Source organism: Panthera tigris, chromosome A3 (genome assembly GCF_018350195.1).
Source record: "Panthera tigris isolate Pti1 chromosome A3, P.tigris_Pti1_mat1.1, whole genome shotgun sequence".
NCBI lineage: Eukaryota > Metazoa > Chordata > Mammalia > Carnivora > Felidae > Panthera > Panthera tigris.
Genome location: NC_056662.1, coordinates 15,057,533 through 15,075,880, shown reverse-complemented (window position 1 = coordinate 15,075,880; position 18,348 = coordinate 15,057,533). Strand labels below are relative to the sequence as shown.

Sequence of the window (18,348 nt, the reverse complement as noted above, 5' to 3'; positions counted from 1 at the left end):
ATTGAGGGGCTTTGTGTGTGTGTGTGTCTTTTTTGTCAGACTCTATTTGAGAACCTAGAATTCTACTATTGAGAATTGTCCCCAGATTTACCTGCAAAAGTAGGCCAACATTAAACGTACACAGATTAAGGTCCAACAAGAGATGACTAGCCAAATTAGCTATTTTCATGGAGTCCCACTACAAGAGTGTATGTGAGGACATAAATTTCTCAAAGATATAGAATGTGGTCCATTTTGTATACCTAACAAATATAATTTTTTTTTATTTTTTTAATGTTTATTTTTGAGAGAGTGAGAATCCATAGCAGGCTCCAGGCTCTGAGCCCAACACAGAGCCCGACACAGGACTCAAACTCAGGAATATCGAGATCATGACCTGAGCCAAAGTCCAAAGCTTAACCGACTGAGACACCCAGATGCCCTCTAACAAATATAATTTTTAAAAACTGATCTTGATTCCAAGAACCTAAAGATAATTCCTCCCTACAGCAAAGTGACCTGGAGGGGACTTACTGCCTGTCTTGGAGCCATGGGCCAGCCCCTAAGGAAGGAGGTCCAAGGTAGGAACATCCAAACGACTGCAGTAAACCAGTTCCAAGCCCAACTCACATTCTGATAAAAGAAAGGTCAGCAGGCCCAAGAAGAGGCCTGAGGGTCCCACTCCTGAGGCTTGAGAGACTTCTGGGGCAAGTCAGTTGAGCTCCCACCCTCTTCTGCCCTCGCCACCTGAGCAGCAACATTTCAGTGTTCTCAGAAAGGATGGATTGCCTAAGGTGCCATAATCCTGCAGCCATGCTCAGACCCCCTAGCTCTCTCTCCTCATCCTAGCCCTCAAACAGCACAGACAAGAAGGTCAGCATGAGCCTTTACTGGGGACAAGCAGCACCGAACACCATTGCCCAAATCCACGGCTATATTCCCACGCTCAAGGCAGCAGCAGGAACAGAAGCAGAGCAGGGAGGGCAATGAGAGCCCCCCGGAGGGTCACAGCCCCAGGATATCTCCCTCTCCTGGCAGCCAGAACAAGCCCCCTGTAGCAGCTCAGGACAGCTAGGACACCCGGGTCTCTGCAAAAAGAAGAAACATCAGGTCACAACTGTGCCCTCCTGGCTCCAGCTCCCCTCTACCCTAGAGAGGTTTCCCTTCTACACCCTAGAGAAGCATGGCATACGTTGCTCCCCAAAGCCTCGAATGGTGCCCTGCTTCCCAGATAATCCAGTCCAAACTGGTGGTGAAGACTCTACTCCTTCAGATACCAACCTCGTATCTCCTGGCATGAAAGCAGCCCAGCTGTTCCTTCACCCACACTTGCCCCACCCAGTTCCCCAAACATGTCACACATATTCCACCCTCTGTGCCTGCTAACCACCAGACTCGCTGTCCAGCGTGTACTCTGTGCTATTCTCCCTCTGTCACAGCCCACCTAGCCTTTAGGACCCAGATCAGATCCCACTTCTGGCAGAAAGACCTTCCTAAGGAGCCACTCCCACACAGAGAGCCTAGAAGCCCCAGCTCGTCTATTCAAGGATTCTCATCTGTGACACATGACCTTTTTCTCCCAACTAGCCTCTGCAGGGCAAGAACTTTGTCTCGACCTTCTGAAGCCCCCTGCCCGGCACCTAAGCCAGTGCTCGGCACCTAGCAGTTAAGTTGGCTGTTTTCAGCGATGACAGGCTGTACTCACCTAATTCAGAATCAGACCTGAGGGTCCAGCTGGGGTTTGTGGCCAGTTCGGCTCGCAGAATTGGTGGGACACAGAAGCGGCCGCAGCCTGACTTGCAGCACTTTTCCCCGGCCTGGCAGTTCTCATCCGTCATGCAACTGACAATGCACAAGCCCACCAAAATATTTGGACAATCACCACTCCGCCCTGCGAGATAAACAGGCACGGGTAAAGAGACAGGACAGTCGACTCCATGGACTCCACGTTCCAACTGGCACTGAGACTCAGAGGCTCCAGATGAATCCATCCCTGACTGTAACTAGATCTTAACCAAACATCTGGCTGAGAAACCAGGAAGCCACAGCCTCTGAGAATAGGTAGGTCCCCAAGAGAGCATCTGGACCAATAGTTTTCAACTGGCATCTCAGATTTCCCTATGGTGGTCCCTCGGGGCTTGACGGCTCTGTGGGTGGGGCTGATTGGGGTCTGTCAAGACCACCACTCTCTCCCCCACACCTGGGCCTTATAGTGTTACTTCTTCAGGGAGGCCTTGTCTGCCAGACAAGGTTTGGTGCCCTGCTTTGTGTGCCTTTCATCAGAATTTATTACGATGCCTGATCCGTCTACCTTCCCTGATAAACTCTAAGCTACGTAAGGAAGAGAATCTGTCTTCAGAACCTTGAACCCTGCCTGGGAATCCACGTGTTGTCTAAAAACAACATCTGAGCCAGTGATTCTGAAATGGAGTTCTACAGGGCCACGTGGGTGCTTCAGTCAGTTAAGCGTCTGACTCTTGATGTCAGCTCAGGTCATGATCTCGTGGTCGTGAGATCAAGCTCACTTCAGGCTCTGCACTGTCGGGGCAGAGCCTGCTTGGAATGCTCTCTCTCTCCCTCTCTCTCTGCTCTTCCCCAACTTGTGCACTCGTGCACGCGCTCTCTCTCTCTCTCTCTCTCAAAATAAATAAACTTAAGGGGCGCCTGGGTGGCGCAGTCGGTTAAGCGTCCGACTTCAGCCAGGTCACAATCTCGCGGTCCGTGAGTTCGAGCCCCGCGTCAGGCTCTGGGCTGATGGCTCGGAGCCTGGAGCCTGTTCCCGCTTCTGTGTCTCCCTCTCTCTCTGCCCCTCCCCCGTTCATGCTCTGTCTCTCTCTGTCCCAAAAATAAATAAAAAACGTTGGAAAAAAAAATTTTTTTAAATAAATAAATAAATAAATAAACTTAAAGAAAAATTTTTTAATGGAGTTCTACAGTCTGGTACAAAAGGAGCATTCAAAAAGATGTATTTGTTTTTTAAAATATATTGAAGAAACAAAGAAATCAGAGCAGCAATGCTTTTCTCTGTTGCATACATGCTGCTAAGAAATCAGTCAGAAAATCCTGATCTTGGGCAACTCCCTCACTTTACAAATGAAGAAACTGGCTCAATGAAAGGAGTTTGCTTCCCTGAGGTCACAGAGCCAGTCGGCAGCAGAATGAAGCCCAGAAGCCACACTGCCCATCTTCCGGCCTCAGGACCCTTCCTACTAACCCACACTGCCTTCCTCCAGTTCTTTCAATGCCAACATGGGCCCCTGGGCCCTAGAAAGAGGGGTTGCTTTGGACTGGGGGGCTAGGAGGACAGGAAGCATGAGAACTCTCACCACCCCCCCCCTCCAGAAAGGGAAAGACAGGAAGGCCAGAGATGGCTCCCTCCCCATCCCACTCTGGAACTCAGGACTTGTTCCCCAAGGAGCCAACATACCTCCCTTAATGTCTCCACGGCAGGAGTGGCCACAGCCGGTGCTACAGCATTTAAGCCCCTGGGGGCAGGATACGTCCCCATCACACAGCTCCTTACACGGAAGGGGGTCAGCCGGACATTCACCTCCAGGCTCTGCCATAGAATCATAGCATTGGGGCTCAGAGGTGTTCAAGCCCAGTGTTTCTGGTTATTTTCACTGTGACTCTTGAGTGCAAAATACATCTTTCATTGTGTATGTTAATCCGTATGCATGCCTCAAACGTATATATTTATGTACACACATGTATATACTCTATAGTCTATTTCTTCTTTTTTTTAATGCTGGCCGTCAACTACTAAACTGATCTCAAGATTCGCCGTCTGGGAAACACTGCTGAGGTCTAACCCACTGTGGCAAACGTACCTATTGCCAGCCCCACAGTCACTCTCCGTCCCTCCTTCCTGTGGTAGGTGGTGGCCCCCAGTGAGCCACACCTCCCATACTATCTCTGGGCTGGGCTGTAAGGGACTTGCTTTGACCAACAGGACACCAGCAAGTGTGATGCAGGCAGAGGCGTGGTAAGCACTTGCATACTGGGGCTCATCCTCTTAAAACAATCCCCCCCCCACCACCGCCTCCTTGGAAACCAGCCGCTATGCTGTGAAGCAGCTTGGGCTCCACTGCAGAATGATGAGATGCCCCAAAGAGAGGCATGAAGAGAGGCATCCTGAACATCCCAGCCACCGTCAAGTTCCCCGCTGAGCTCCCAGCTGCAGGCAGCTTCATGAGTGACATGGCTGCACCATATAGGTTATGAGAACTAAGCTCAGCCAACCCACACGGCTGTGAGAAAGAGTCAATTGCTGGGATTTGAAGCCACTAAGTTCAGGAAGTGTTTGTTATGCAGCCATGGACAACAGAAACACTTGCTAATAAAGCCACAGGTTCATGCAGTCAATGAGCCCAGCCAGCTACAGTGAGTTGCTTCCCCATATTACCTGGTAACTAGAAGGACCAGAAATGAAGACATAAGCTGGGAAAATTCTGCATTCCCGACCCAGGTAATGCTCCTTTCAAACTGCCCCCTGGCTTCTCTTTCTTCCAGTGCAAAGACAGACATAACACAGGGAGGAAGAGCCGTCTTTTCTCAACCGTGAGGCAACTAATGAGGACAAAGACAAGGAAGGCAAAGGAGAAAGAAAAAAATAACCTCATCCTTGTTAGCATCATGGAGCCACCACACCAGTCCTGGTACCTACTTCAGGACCTTTTGCTATATGAGAAAAATGTCATACCGACTCCGTTAATTTTCTGTTGCACACAGCCAAACATCCCTGATGCGCCCCTTCACCACCCCTAGGAAGATAATGACGCTCAGAGAAGTGAAGGGGTTTGCCCAGAACTACAGAGTGAGTCAGCGGCAAAGCAGGACGCAACTCAGCCTCTTGGTTTGCAAGGAAGCACTCTTTCTACTACACCATCCTTAAAACACGCAGGCACCAGGCCAGGTCCTCTGGAGCAGGCACTCCCTAAGAAGTCACACCCAAAACAAACTGATTCACCATGATTCATTCATCCCAGTGTTTGTTTCAAGTTTTTGAAATGGAGAAAAGAAGTGGCAGGCAATTAAAAGCATTGTAGAAAACCAAAGCAGGACCGGTCCAGGACCTTTGAGTAAGGACATGTGAGTACAAATGCATATGGCTGCCGGGAAGTCTGCCATGATGGAAAAAGCAAGTGCTGGACTCCAAGAACACGTGCAGCTGAACAATCAAGGTCTAATAACCCTGCATCCCAGGATTTTCCTGAACAGCCCCCCTTTCAAAGATTCTAGGCCAATGGCACATCACGTCAAACCTGATTTTTAAAAAATTTTATTCATTTTTGAGACAGAGAGAGAGAGAGAGAGAGAGAGAGCACAAGCGGGGAGGGGACAGAGAGAGAGGGAGACACAGACTCCAAAGCAGGCTCCAGTTTCCGAGCTGTCAGCACAGAGCCTGATGTGGGGACTCGAACCCACAAACTGTGAGATCATGACCTGAGCCGAAGTCAGACACTTAACCAACTGAGCCATCCAGGCGCCCTTCAAACCTGATTTTTTATCCAGAAAATATGGCCACTGTAACTGCCGATGTACCCCTCCACACCTCCCCTCCTGTTTGACAAACACTAAAAATCTATTTAACAAAGAACAAAGCCTTTCATCCACAGTTAAGAAGGCTGGGCATAAAAACAATCTTCCTGGTGAGAAAAACCTAGCAACATAACTCCTCACGGAATTATACTGAGCAGCACCCTTCCCAGATTTCACCACTTGGCTGAGCTTGGCCCCAAAGTGACCAATGCCAGGAGCACTCTGCACTTTCTGCCCTCATCCCCGGGACCAGGCATTGAGACCAAACCTCTACTCTCTTCCACGACAGGCTTCCTTGAGGTCCCTGGGGTTTTGTCAAATACCAGAAGCATTGAATGGACTCTTGGGGAACAGGCTAAAGCCCTGAGGGTCAGAACATATGCCCTTTGACCAGGGCCCAGCATGGGCCCCCATGTCTGATGCCTAAATCCCTACCAATAATTCCCTACTCTCAGCTCAAACACTGGAAAGGGGTGTCACGACCTCCAAGCCGGACTATCCCATCCTTGTACTTTATACTCAACTGAAATCTGGCTTTCTAGAAGTTCTATCCATTGGCCCTTGTCCTATCCCCAGAGACCTGAGGAAAACATGGCTTGTGCCATCCCCTTAGATAGGATCCTCTGCCCTTCACCATCTCAGCTTTCCCAGACTAGGTAAGCTCAGTTCCTCATACCGCATGGTTTCTAGGCACCTCACAGTTATCTTACCAGGAACCAGGATGAGAAATAGGGAAGAGAGTCAGGATGGGAATGGTCATCCCCACCCTGCAAATATGTCTCTATCCCAAGACCCCAAGCTATCACCAAAAAAAAAGTGGAATAAAAATATGAAAGCCAGGAAATACTCGGACATAGGCTTTACTGCTGCCCCAGCTCCAACCTTCCACTATATCCGAGGGAAGGACTCCAGGTGCTGGCAGAAAAGTAAAACCTCAAAACTTCTTAAGCCAAGACAGGCCCTCAGAGCTATCAAACCTACTTCTCTTGCAAACAGACAGACAGACATCCAGGAAGAGGGGGCAGGATTGGCCTGAGGTCAATGGTGGCAGAATTGGGTCCCAAAATCCCAGCCCTGACACTAGATCCGGTGCCCTTTAAACCACATCACTATGACTCCCTACATTCCACGAGGATTACCCAAAAATGAATCAATAAGAGCTAGGACTTGCTTAGCTCAATTCTGACAAAAAAGAAGACCTAGTGGTAGAGAGTTTTAGGGATTAGGAAAATGTATCAATAAACCAGTGTGTTGGGAGTCTCAAAGACAACTCCTAGGCTGGGTGATTTGCTAGGATTCACAAGACTCAGAGTACAGTTGGACTCATGGCCATGATTTATTACAGCAGAAGGATACAAAGCAAAATCATCTAAGGGAAAAGGTGCATGAGGCAAAGCCCAGAAGAAACCAGGCACCAAGAGTCTTCTTCCGGTGGAATCACATGACACATGAAAACACATGTGAAGTGTTGTCTCCCAGGAATGCTCACGAGAGACTCAGGGTTTTTACGGGGCACTCTCTGCCTAGCAGATACGACTCTTACCAGTTACGGTGGTAGGAACACTCTCAAAAATCTAACTTCCCAGAAGCCAGCCAGGGCCAATGTTACAGGCAGGACTTTCTAAGAACATCAATCTCAGGCCTGCTACATTAACTCTTTTCTCAACAACCAGCAGTGAGGTTTCAGGAAAAGGTCATCCAAGCACACAGGGAGCCCATGCCACCCATCTGTCCAAAGGATATACTACACATGTTGTAATAAGCAAAACAGTGGCCACAGGTGATGAGGAGTGATCACGTTTCATGGTGTGAGAGAGGGGACCGTGAGGGATCCAAAGGAGACAACTCTTAGACCATAATCTGAATCTTTGCTCCAATACCTCTTCCTCCCCAAGTGCTCCCATCACTCAACTTATTCCAGCCACACACCTAAGCACTGTTCTTGACACTTCCTCTGCCTCAGCACCCACATCCACTTACTTCTTCACCTGTCAACTCGACCTTGAAAAGTACTCCAAGCCTGCCAGTTTCCCACGTCCACACCGTCACCACCCTGGTCTAAACCGTGCTCACCTCCCCCCCAGCCTGCCACAACGGCCTCTTAACTGGCCTGCCATCTGCTACATTTGCCCCCATCCATCCATTCTTCACACGCCAGCAGGGTGGTGATTTTAAAATGAAAACCGGGGACATCTGAGTGGCTCAGTTGGTTGAGCATCCGACTCAATTTTAGCTCAAGTCATGATCCCAGGGTCGTAGGATGGAGTTCCCCATCAGGCTGTGCTCTGAGCATGGAACCTGCTTAGGATTCTTTCTCTCTCTCTTTCTCTCTCTCTCTCTCTCTCTCTCCCTCCCTCCCTCCCTCCCTCTGCCCCTCCCCTGCCCATGTGCATGCTTTGTCTAAAAAATAAAATAATTTTTTTTAATGAAAACTGGACCAGGACTCTCCTTCCACACTTCCACACTTCCAGTGAGCAAATAAGTGAGTGAGCAAACAGGCCAGACTTCAGACAGGTGGAAAGCTGAACAGGGAGGCACTGGTATCACAGTCTGAGCTGTTAAGCATTATTTGGTAGGTTTTGTTCCGGCTTTTTAAATACATTTCTTCCAAACTGTATGATACAGACTGAATGTTCGTATTCCCCTAAAATTCGTATCTTGAAATCTAACCCGCAATGTGATGGTTTTAGGAGATGGGGCCTTCGGGAGGTGATGAGGTCAGGAGAGGGGAGCCCCCATGAATGGGATGATGCCCGTATTGCCCTTCCGCCATGTGAGGTCACGGTGAAAACACAGCAGTGTGTGAACCGGGAAGCTGGCCCACACCAGACACTGACTACGCTGGCACCTTAATCTTGGACTTCTCAGCCCCCAGAATCATAAGAAATTAATTGCTGTTATTTATAAGCTACTCAGCCCGTGACACTCTGTTAGCGCAGCCCAAAGGACTAAGACACTACATTATCACACTTTGAGGTAAACTTCCTCATCTCCACTTTTACAGATGACAAAGGTGAGGTTCAGAGAGATGAAAGGACTTGCCCAAGGCCACACAGCAAGCAGAGAAGCCAAGACTCAGATGCAGGTGCAGACGAGAACTGCCTGAGGGGAGCAGGTCCCAGAGTCTGCCCTGAGCCCTCTGGAGGCTTGACTGTCCCTCCACTGTACCAAACAGACCAGCACTGACGATGGTAAACCTCTGGCAATGTCAGAACTGAAGGAAAGCAGGAACCACCCAGAGCCCAAGACAGACGGCTTCCTGTGACCTTGAGTATAGCAACCAGTCCCATTGGGTGAGTGGGCCAGTGCAGGACTGAAGCTATAGAAAAGTCATTAACTATGGACACAGCAACCAGGATCGCTTCCGGCCAGTCCCCACTCGGCCAATGCACTCTGGGAGATCTTTAGGGGGATCACTACTGCAGCCCGCCTGGCTCGAAGGGAAGAGGAATCCCCATCAGGGCTGGCCAGGCCCCAGAGCAGCTCACAAAGTGCCTTGCCTGGGTGCCAGCCTCACCCTCGGCCCCCGTAATTCAGCCATCAGCTTCACACACTGGGAAGATTGTGCTGGGCCCTACCGGCTGGCAGGGAGTGACCCGCCTAACACAGATTCCCAGGCTCTGTTTCCAGAGCTGGGCCTCAAGAGTCCTGGCAAGGAGTACAACCCTCTATTCTCTTTTATGGGCAGGACGCCCAAAAGATCTGCCTAAGCCAGACACAGCCCCACTGGGTTACAGGGAAGGGGCCCACCGCCTGGGGAGGTTTGGCCAGAAGGAAAGAGATTGTCACATGTTGTGGAGTTTCAGGGTCTCAGAGAGGGAGTGATCAGGGGAGGAGAAAGCAATCCTGATTCGCGACAAAAGGAGTTGGTTAGAAACTGTACTCCTGATGAAGCCCACCTTAGTAGGCGAGAGGAAGGAAGCTAATGTGTAATGTATACTAAACACCTTACATACTTTGAATCATTGCAACAACCTCCGAGGCTTATTCTTTCCATTTTATAGAGAAGGGAACTGAGGCTCAGGGAAGCAGAAGACACTTGACCAGGGACACGCTGGCCAGTAACTGGTGAGCCTTCAGGTTTGAACCCGGCTCTCTGACAACCAAAACCTACTCTTTTCTACTGTAATATTCTGCCACATGCGCTCAGAGGCGAGAAAGGTTCCAGTTTCTTCAGAAAACCTAATGGGAGGAATGATGTAAGACCCCATTTAAGACAACAAAGAAGATAATAAAGTATCTTGGGCATTACCCTATCAAACAGTATTTTAAAACTATAAAATACCCTGAAACACACCAAATACACTTGGACAGTGGGAAGACAAAGATTCAACATAAAAATATCAGCTGTCCCTAAATTAATGTATACATCTAACACCTCTCCAATAAAAATAGCCTCTGTATTGGAGGGGGGGAGTGATAGACAGTATGATAAAATATATTTGGAAGCACAAACAAGCAAAATTAATCATAAAAATCTGGAAACAAGAGAGAAATGAGAAGGGGCTAGACACAGGAGACAGACACATGGTCAATTCCTAATACCTTTGGCGGGGGCGGAGGGCAGGGGAGGGCCTCTCAGGGAATGAAGGAGGAGGCAAGCAATCGAGCAGAAAGTTCTGTCACTTCCACCTCCTGACCGCCAAATTCTCTCCACTGTGTCACCTTTCCTGCGTCCCCACTGCCAACCCCCTGGTCTGACTGGACTCCATCCTCAGCAAGAAGCATCCGGTCCCTCCCTGTCTCTACTCCAACCGTACCAGCTTTCTTTCGATTTCTCTAATGTGGCAAAGCTCCTGGGATGCTCATCACACCCTTCTCCTGGCTAACCTCAACTCCAGGTGAAATATCACTGCCCCAGACAGGCCTTCCTTGACCACCCAGTCCAAAGCCAGCACCCCCTCTTTCTATCTCTCAGCACCCATTAGTTTTCCTCCATATCCTTCTCACAGTTGGAAAGTGTATGTTCACCTGCTCATTTGGGAAACCTCTTTCTCCCGCACCAGACCATGAGCTCCAAGAAGGCCGGGATGGGAGCCCCTTTGTTAACCACAATATACCCGGAGCCCATGCTAGATCTAGGAAACAATAAACATTCAACAAATAATTGGTGAAGACATAATGTGTAAATGGAGAATTTGGGGCATGAGAATCCTGCAAAAGGTAGGAGAAATCTCTTTCAAACACCTCTCTACCAGAACCAGAATAAAACAGGGCACATTTCCAGTAGGAGATGGCCTACCTAGGTGCGGACAGAGGGGACATAAGGCCTCAGAAGCAAGTGAGCAGGGAAACGCTTGCTGCCTTGCATAGGTACCAAGATTCTATCTTGCTGTCTCCCTGCAGATTCTCGAGCTAAGAATTAATAGAGAAGACTGCAACTGACAAGGGGCATTGAGAATTAGCCAAGAGCTTTCAAATCTGCCTGCCAATAAGGACACGCCAAGATTTCCATTCTGGCAGCCTCCTCTGCCTGCCTGGACCACATACCACAGATCATCACGGCTGGTAAGCCTTTGTCTATCTTTTTTTAGAAAGGTTCTCAGAACTTGGCAGGCACTTAATTATTGTTTTTCAAAGTAAAGTGAAACCAGCAATAAGATGGTATGGGCTTATTTGAGAAAGAAACAAGTAGGCCCCCAAAGAGCCCATGGGGCCCGAGGTAGTGTTTCTTACCCAGCTTTGGTTGAGACACTGGGACCACACAGCTCTTGTTGCAGCCAAACGCGCAGCATTTCTTTCTACCCGGACAAGTCTCATCAGTGACGCACCTTTGGAAACAGGATTGTTTCCGAACAGCCCTGGGACAATCTCCTTTCCTCCCTGTAGCAAAAAAGAGAGACAGCCACACACTCAAAAAAGAGAGAGAGAGAGAGAGAGATAATGGTGCCCGGTGGCACCCACGGGTGTAGCAAAAGGGAAAATCAAAGCAAGGAAGCCCTGAGCTTCTTTAGGACTCTCAGCTCTGGTGCTAGAGCAGAGACAGTGATAACAGCTCACATTTACTATAAGGTTCACTGAGTTTACCTGTGCCAGGAACCTCTCATTTGATCCTCACAACAATTATCCCCATTTTACACATGAGAAAATTGAGGCTTAAAAGCTTAACACTTACAAAGAGCTGTTTAAAGCTTACCTAAGGCAATCACTTCTCGGCCTTTTGGCTAAGATCAAGTGTAAAGCTTTACCTGAGGCACGGAAAGCCTGCTTGGCTCTGGGGTCTACTCTTTTGATCACTACCTTTTTTTTTTTTTAATGTTCATTTTATTTTTTAAGAGAGAGAGAGGGAGACAGAATGTGAGCAGGGGAGGTGCAGAGAGAGAGAGGGAGGGGCGCCTGGGTGGCTCAGTCGGTTAGGCGGCCGACTTCGGCTCAGGTCACGATCTCGCGGTCCGTGAGTTCGAGCCCCGTGTCGGGCTCTGTGCTGACGGTCAGAGCCTGGAGCCTGTTTCAGATTCTGTGTCTCCCTCTCTCTGACCCTCCCCCGTTCATGCTCTGTCTCTCTCTGTCTCAAAAATAAATAAACGTTAAAAAAAATTTAAAAAAAAAAAAGAGAGAGAGAGAGAGAGAGGGAGGGAGAGGGAGACACAGAATCCGAAGAGGCTCCAGGCTCCGAGCTGTCAGCACAGAGCCTGACATGGGGCTGGAACCCACGGACTGCGAGATCATGGCCTGAGCCGAAGTCAGACACTCAACCAACTGAACTACCCAGGTGCCCCTTTTGATCATCTACCTTTAACAGGCTTCCCTGCACAACTTTGCCCTCCAGTCTTCACAGGAACCCCAAGTTCAAATAAAAGACAGAGGGGCACCTGGGTGGCTCAGTCAGCTAAGCATCTGACTCTTGATTTTGGCTCAGGTTATGATCTCACAGTTTGTGGGTTCGAGCCCCGCATTGGGCTCTGCACTGACCGCACAGAGCCTGCTTAGGATTCTCTCTCTCTGTCCTTCCCGCACTCATTCTCTCTCTCTCTCTCTCAATAAATTAATAAACATTAAAATAATAACAATAGGGGTGCCTGGGTGGCTCAGTCAGTTAAGTGCCTGACTTTGGCTCAGGGCATGATCTCACGGTTCGTGGGTTCAAACCCCATATTGGGCTCTGTGCTGACAGCTCAGAGTCTGGAGCCTGCTTCAGTTTCTGTGTCTCTCTCTCTGCCCCTCCCCTGCTCATGCTCTGCGTCTCTCTTTCTCAAAAATAAATAAACATTAAAAAAGTAAAAATAAATAAATAAAATAACAATAAAAGACAGAGATCATCTGTTATGTGTTCTCTCCTGATGAAAGACAAAGAACTGGGAACTGAGTGATTAGAGACCCCAAAAGGGGGAGGAGGGTCTGCAAGCAAGCTAGATCTCAAGAACCAATCCAGGGGCACCTGAGTGGCTCAGTTGGTTGAGCGTCTGACTTTCGCTCAGGTCATGATCTCGCAGTTCGTGGGGTCAAGCCCCATATCTGGCGTTGCTCTGCCTGCTTCAGAGTGTCTCCCTCTCTCTTTGCCCCTCCCCAGCTTGCACACACGTACGCTCTCTCTCTCAAAAATAAACATTAAAGTTCTGACTCATTTGGAGAACTGGACGCTTGGGTCTGAGAAGGGGCCAACAGGAGGGCCTTTAAATCTGCTTGTGCTTCTCAATGGCTGTCTTTTTACTTTTCTAGCATGATTATTCTAGAAGCCTACTTGGGGCAGTGCCCTTTCACAGATCAGTGTCTAATCTGGTGACTGAAGGGCTGAAGTTGGGAACTTAGCCTCTTGGAGAAGTGCTGTTGAGACTTCCGGGTCGCCTAGATAGTGGCTCCTGCCATTTGAATCTTTGGGCTGCAATGAGGAGTGAAGAGCCATGTCCTTTCTCCCTGGCTCCTATGGATTTTGCTAACGAGAGGATGTGTCTTATTTGGTGTTGAGCAAATCCTAGGAACTTCATCTAGCTGTCTTGCATTAACCTGTGAGCAGCTTTGAACTTGGGAAAAAAAACTGCATAGAAATTTTGAGATATTTAAATATCATTCAGACCACTTTGCTTCATTGTAATCAAATACTTGGTCTTGTCAAAAGGATTCTAATAAAATGCTTTAGAGCAAAAAATAAATAAATAAATAAAATAAAATAAACATTAAAAAAAAGAGAGAGAGCAATCTAGGAGGTGGGAAGCTCTCCAGGTCTTTCTAGCCCAGAGGCAAGGTCAGAAAGCACACCTGGATTTTGCCCGTCCAGCCAACATACCCTTCAGAATGCCTCCTCGGCAGACCCGACCACAGCCGTTGCTGCAGCACTTCTGCCCAGCCGGACATGATTCGTCCCCCCAGCACAGCTCTTTGCATAGGTTCTTATTAGGAGGGCATTCTCCTTCTTTCACTGCAAAAGATAGCACGCGAGATTAGGGTAACTGGCTGAGCCTCAAGAAACAGGGAATGAAAGCCAAGTGCACTTCAAGGATTTTTCAGGCTCTGCAAACATTCCTATCCAATATCTCTGCAACCACTTTCTCCTCCCCCCACACAACCAGTGAGACACGCCCACCACTACTAAACAACCAGCCACTTTGTGGATAAAGAGAGGGAAATGTTGGGGTGATCTTGTTCCCATTTAAGGAGCCCTAGGGAAAACCTAGAACCTCTAGTAAGCCAGACTGGAAGTCCTACCTCCAAGCCAGGAAGACCTACCCTGGCTGTCCTGAGAATCTACACATCCAGTCCTGTCCTACAGGGATCACCATTTCCACAAATAAGGACTCTCACTTCAAAAAGAGGCAGGGGATAATTTCTCCTTAGTCACTTTCTATTACTGTCAGCCAAGGAATCCAAGTAATAGCTCACCATGCTCTCCAGAAGCCACCCAGGATATCAGGGACCCAAGAGCAAGAAGTGCCTTCAGGAGGAAAAGGCAGCTCAACATGACGATGATGCTGAGAAGTGAGATGAGCACTTAGTCCAGGCCGGAGGTATACACCTTGCCCAGAGCATCAACCAAAGGAAGGGCAGGACTAGGAGACTGGCCCAAACCCAGCCCCAAAGTCTCCCCTTGTGCAATATCCCCCAGGATGTCTTCTCCTGACAAAAAGAAAAGTGACTGGTCGCTGGTGTGTGGGAAAATTCCTGGCACTCCCAAAAGGCACATGTGATGATGGTGATCAGACTCTGTAATGCAATACACACAACATCCCTGGACAATGATGAGGAACCTGTTCAGTAGCTGGGGAAATGTAGGGAGGGCCACTAGATAAAGGAGCCTCTGGAAGGACCCAGCCGCAGCCAAAGTGACAGAGGGAAGGACCAGAGACACGACTTAATAATAACCAAAGCTAATAAAATGTACTGTGGCTCCTGTTCATCTGACGCTGCTTATCCCAGTAAGGTTAAAGGGCAGAGGAAATTCAAGGCCCAAAGTAAAAATCTCCTTAATAGAGCCAGAGTTTGGTGCCATATAGTTGCCTCATCGTTTTAAGGCTGATGTGGGAGCATGGAGATAATTAACATTTGTTGACGACCTAACATCTGCTTTGTGTGTATTATTCATTTTAATCCTCACAATAATCTTGCAGAGGTAAGAAAGGTGATTCAGAGGGGTTGAGAAAGAATGCCCAAGGTCATTAAGCTAGTAAGTAGTGGCTACCAGAATTTACTAATAGTAACAATAGAGGACATTGCCTGAGGGTTTACTTGCACCACAGTTCTAAGTGCTCTACATGAATTAACTGCATGTAGTTAATCCTCACTGCAATCTTATAGGTTAGGTACTATTATCCCCACTCTACAGATGGAAAAACTGAGGCACAGAAAGAAACGTGGGTCAGTTAGTAGTAGACCAAAGGTAGGCAGCCCAATTGCATAGTCAATGTTGTTAATCACCATATCATATTGAATTGGAACTCAGATCTTTCTACATGTAAAACTCGTGTACTTTTTACTCCCCCATATTGTGACCTGGTAAAAGGAACTTTCTCTACCACCCATAAATCGATCCAGTTCTCTTCACAGACCTCTTACCTCTAAGCCAGAGCTAAGAGGAGCTCCATAGCTGTTAACCCCTTGCATCCCCTGCCCATCCCAGAATCACCCCTCTGGGGATAGAAGCCCAGCTCCCTGGGGCTTGGGGAGTCCACGGCCCAAGACTCAACCTTCATTATGATGCCTTCAGATGCTAGAGGCAGCCCCTGGCGTCTAGGCCTGGAGGGCCCCGGTGGGTAAGCGTTTGGGACGGCACGGGCCAGAGCCCCTCTTGTTGGGTTATCGGGTCCCCGTAGTAGGCCCACTCCCTCCATTCCGGGGGGATGAGTACGAGGCATATTAAATTCTACGGCTTTCAAAGACTGGACGGTAGGCGCCGCTGTGCTCCCCTCCGCTCCCCAACCCCAGCCCAGGGAGCCTGCTGCCCTCCTCCTGCCCCACACTTCTCCACCGGCCTTGACCCAACGGGGAGCGTTCCGGGACCAAACACCCACAGCCCACACGGGAGGCGCGGCCCCGCCCCGGACGCAGCCCCGGCGACCGCGCACTCAGCGCCTGTAGGCGTCTCAGACCCTGGCGAGTCGCGGCCGTTTGGTTCCCATGGAAACGCCGCAGCTCCCCGCGGCGCGCTTCCGGGCCGGCGAACGGCGCGCTGCAATGACGTCACGAGGCCACTTTCCGGCCGGTGGTAGAGTCGGTCTGAAGTTGTGGGGGCCGGGGGAGCCATGGGGGCCACTGGCGACGCCGAGCAGCCGCGGGGACCCAGCGGGGCAGAGCGGGGCGGCCCCGACCTGGGCGACGCGGGCGCAGCGGGGCAGCTGGTTCTCACGGTGAGGGCGCCCCCGGGGAGGCCGGGGCTGGGCCTGGGCTCGGGCCGGCTGGGCCTCGGGCTCCCGGGACCCTGGCCCGCGGGTGAGAGAACGCGGCGGCTGGTGCTGCTGCCCAGGGAGTTGGCGTTTTCGCAGTCCAACGACCTGGATTCAAATTCTGGTGCCGCCTTCCTCGCTAGGTGACGTGAGCAAGTCCTGCCAACCCCTGAGCTCCAGTTTCCTCTTCTGTAAAATGGAGATGATTAGTGCCTGCCTCATAAAGTTGTGGGGATGGGGTGTAAGTACGAGGAAAGCGCCCAGCACACCACCTGCCCCAGAGTAGCCCCTCGGTGAACACTGGTTACCTTCCTCCTGCCGTTCCAGAAAAGGTGGGGTTGGGACCTTTGGAGGCAGGAAACTTTTCTTCAGTTCCTCCTCCCTCCCGGGCAGGGCCTTTCAACCGCTGCCCTCCCGCCAACCCCGTCCCAGAGAAGCGGGGATGTTTACGTTTAAGTTCATCTCCACCCTCCACCCCAGTGTCATGGACCTCAGTGACACCCGTTCCCTTGGTCCCCACAGAACCCTTGGAACATAATGATAAAGCACCGGCAGGTGCAGCGAAGGGGCCGCCGCTCACAGATGACGACAAGGTAAGGCTGGTCTTGCGTATTTACCTCCCAGGCATTGGCTTGGATGGCACCTTTGGGGTCCCCACTGCACCGAGCTGAGAAGAGATAATGAGCCATTGGAAGGAGCACTGGACTAAGAAAGAGGAGACTAAGATTCTGTAACTCTGTGTGACCTTGGTTGAGTCATTGTCTCCTCTGAACTGATGTACCAAATGAGGGGTAGTCATGGATTCAACCGTGCCTAAGATCCCTAACACTCACTGGCTCTGTGGTTGAGGGCTATAAAGAGATCCAGAGGGACGCCTGGGTGGCCCAGTCGGTTAAGCGTCCGACTTCGGCTCAGGTCATGATCTCATAGTTCATGGGTTCCAGCCCCTCATTGGGCTCTGTGCTGACAGCTCGGAGCGTAGAGCTTGCTTTGGATTCTGTGCCTCTCTCTCTGCCCGTCCCCTACTTACTCTCTCTCTCTCTCTCTCTCTCTCTCTCTCTCAAAAATAAATAAACATTAAAAAAATTTAATGAATATACTGCTAAAAAGAAAGAATAGCATGGAGGTTCAGAAAAAAGTGGGGCTAGTAGTATTTATCTCCGTGAAGGGAGAGAGTACAAGATAGGCCTATAGGATGTGGCTTATATTTCTTGACTTGGGTAGTGATTAAATGGATGTTCACTAAAACTATTTGTTAAAGCATACAGATTTTGTATTTCATAAAACACTTTAAGAATAATGCTCATTCGGGGCGCCTGGGTGGCTTAGTAGGTTGAGCGTCCGACTTGGGCTCAGGTCATGATCTTGCGGTCTGTGAGTTCGAGCCCTGCATCAGGCTCTGTGCTGACAGCTCAGAGCCTGGAGCCTGCTTCAGATTCTGTGTCTCCCTCTCTCTCTGCCCCTCCCCCGCTCGTGCTCTGTCTCTCTCTGTCAAAAATAAATAAAACATTTTAAAAAAAAGAAGAAGAATGCTCATTTCATGGGCAAAAGACATGAAAGTCTTCTCCAAAGAAGACATCCAGATGGCCAATCGACACATGAAAAAATGCTCCACATCACTCATCATCAGGCAAATACAAATCAAAACCACAATGAGATACCACCTCACACTTGTCAGAATGGCTAACATTAACAACTCAGGCAACAACAGATGTTGGCGAGGATGCGGAGAAAGAGGATCTCTTTTGCACTACTGGTGGGAATGCAAACTGGTGCCACCACTCTGGAAAACAGTATGGAGGTTCCTCAAAAAATTAAAAATAGAACTACCCCATGACCCAGCAATTGCACTACTAGGCATTTATCCAAGGGATACCGGTGTGCTGTTTCGAAGGGGCACATGCACCCCAATGTTTATAGCAGCACTATCAACAATAGCCAAAGTATGGAAAGAGCTCAAATATCCATCGATGGATAAATGGATAAAGAAGATGCGGTATATATATATATATAT

General features: G+C 49.4%; 2 protein-coding genes across 5 annotated transcripts in view; one reads left to right on the top strand and one right to left on the bottom strand.

Moving 5' to 3' along the window:
- Positions 1 to 853: 853 nt before the first annotated feature.
- On the bottom strand, positions 854 to 16,195 carry WFDC3 (WAP four-disulfide core domain 3). Of its 3 annotated transcripts, none has more exons than XM_042980291.1 (7): positions 15,963 to 16,195; positions 14,338 to 14,426; positions 13,745 to 13,876; positions 11,197 to 11,343; positions 3,407 to 3,538; positions 1,685 to 1,870; positions 854 to 1,067 (listed from the first exon to the last, which is right to left on the bottom strand). In XM_042980291.1, the coding sequence occupies exons 1-7, from the start codon at positions 16,193 to 16,195 to the stop codon at positions 1,051 to 1,053; spliced, it is 936 nt and encodes a 311-aa protein (XP_042836225.1). In that variant the 3' UTR covers positions 854 to 1,050. The 3 variants fall into 3 exon arrangements, with proteins under 3 accessions (XP_042836225.1, XP_042836226.1, XP_042836227.1); XM_042980292.1 differs by having other exon boundaries at positions 16,017 to 16,195; XM_042980293.1 differs by lacking the exon at positions 15,963 to 16,195 and adding an exon at positions 15,508 to 15,931.
- Positions 16,194 to 18,348, top strand: part of DNTTIP1 (deoxynucleotidyltransferase terminal interacting protein 1) — a 27,101-nt gene continuing 24,946 nt past the window's right edge. The window contains exons 1-2 of one of the 2 annotated variants that reach the window (XM_042980289.1): positions 16,194 to 16,298; positions 16,857 to 16,927. In XM_042980289.1, coding sequence (XP_042836223.1) covers positions 16,194 to 16,298; positions 16,857 to 16,927 — 176 coding nt within the window. Of the gene's footprint in view, positions 16,299 to 16,393; positions 16,478 to 16,856; positions 16,928 to 18,348 lie in introns of those variants that run through there. The other variant, XM_042980290.1, reaches the window with a different exon arrangement.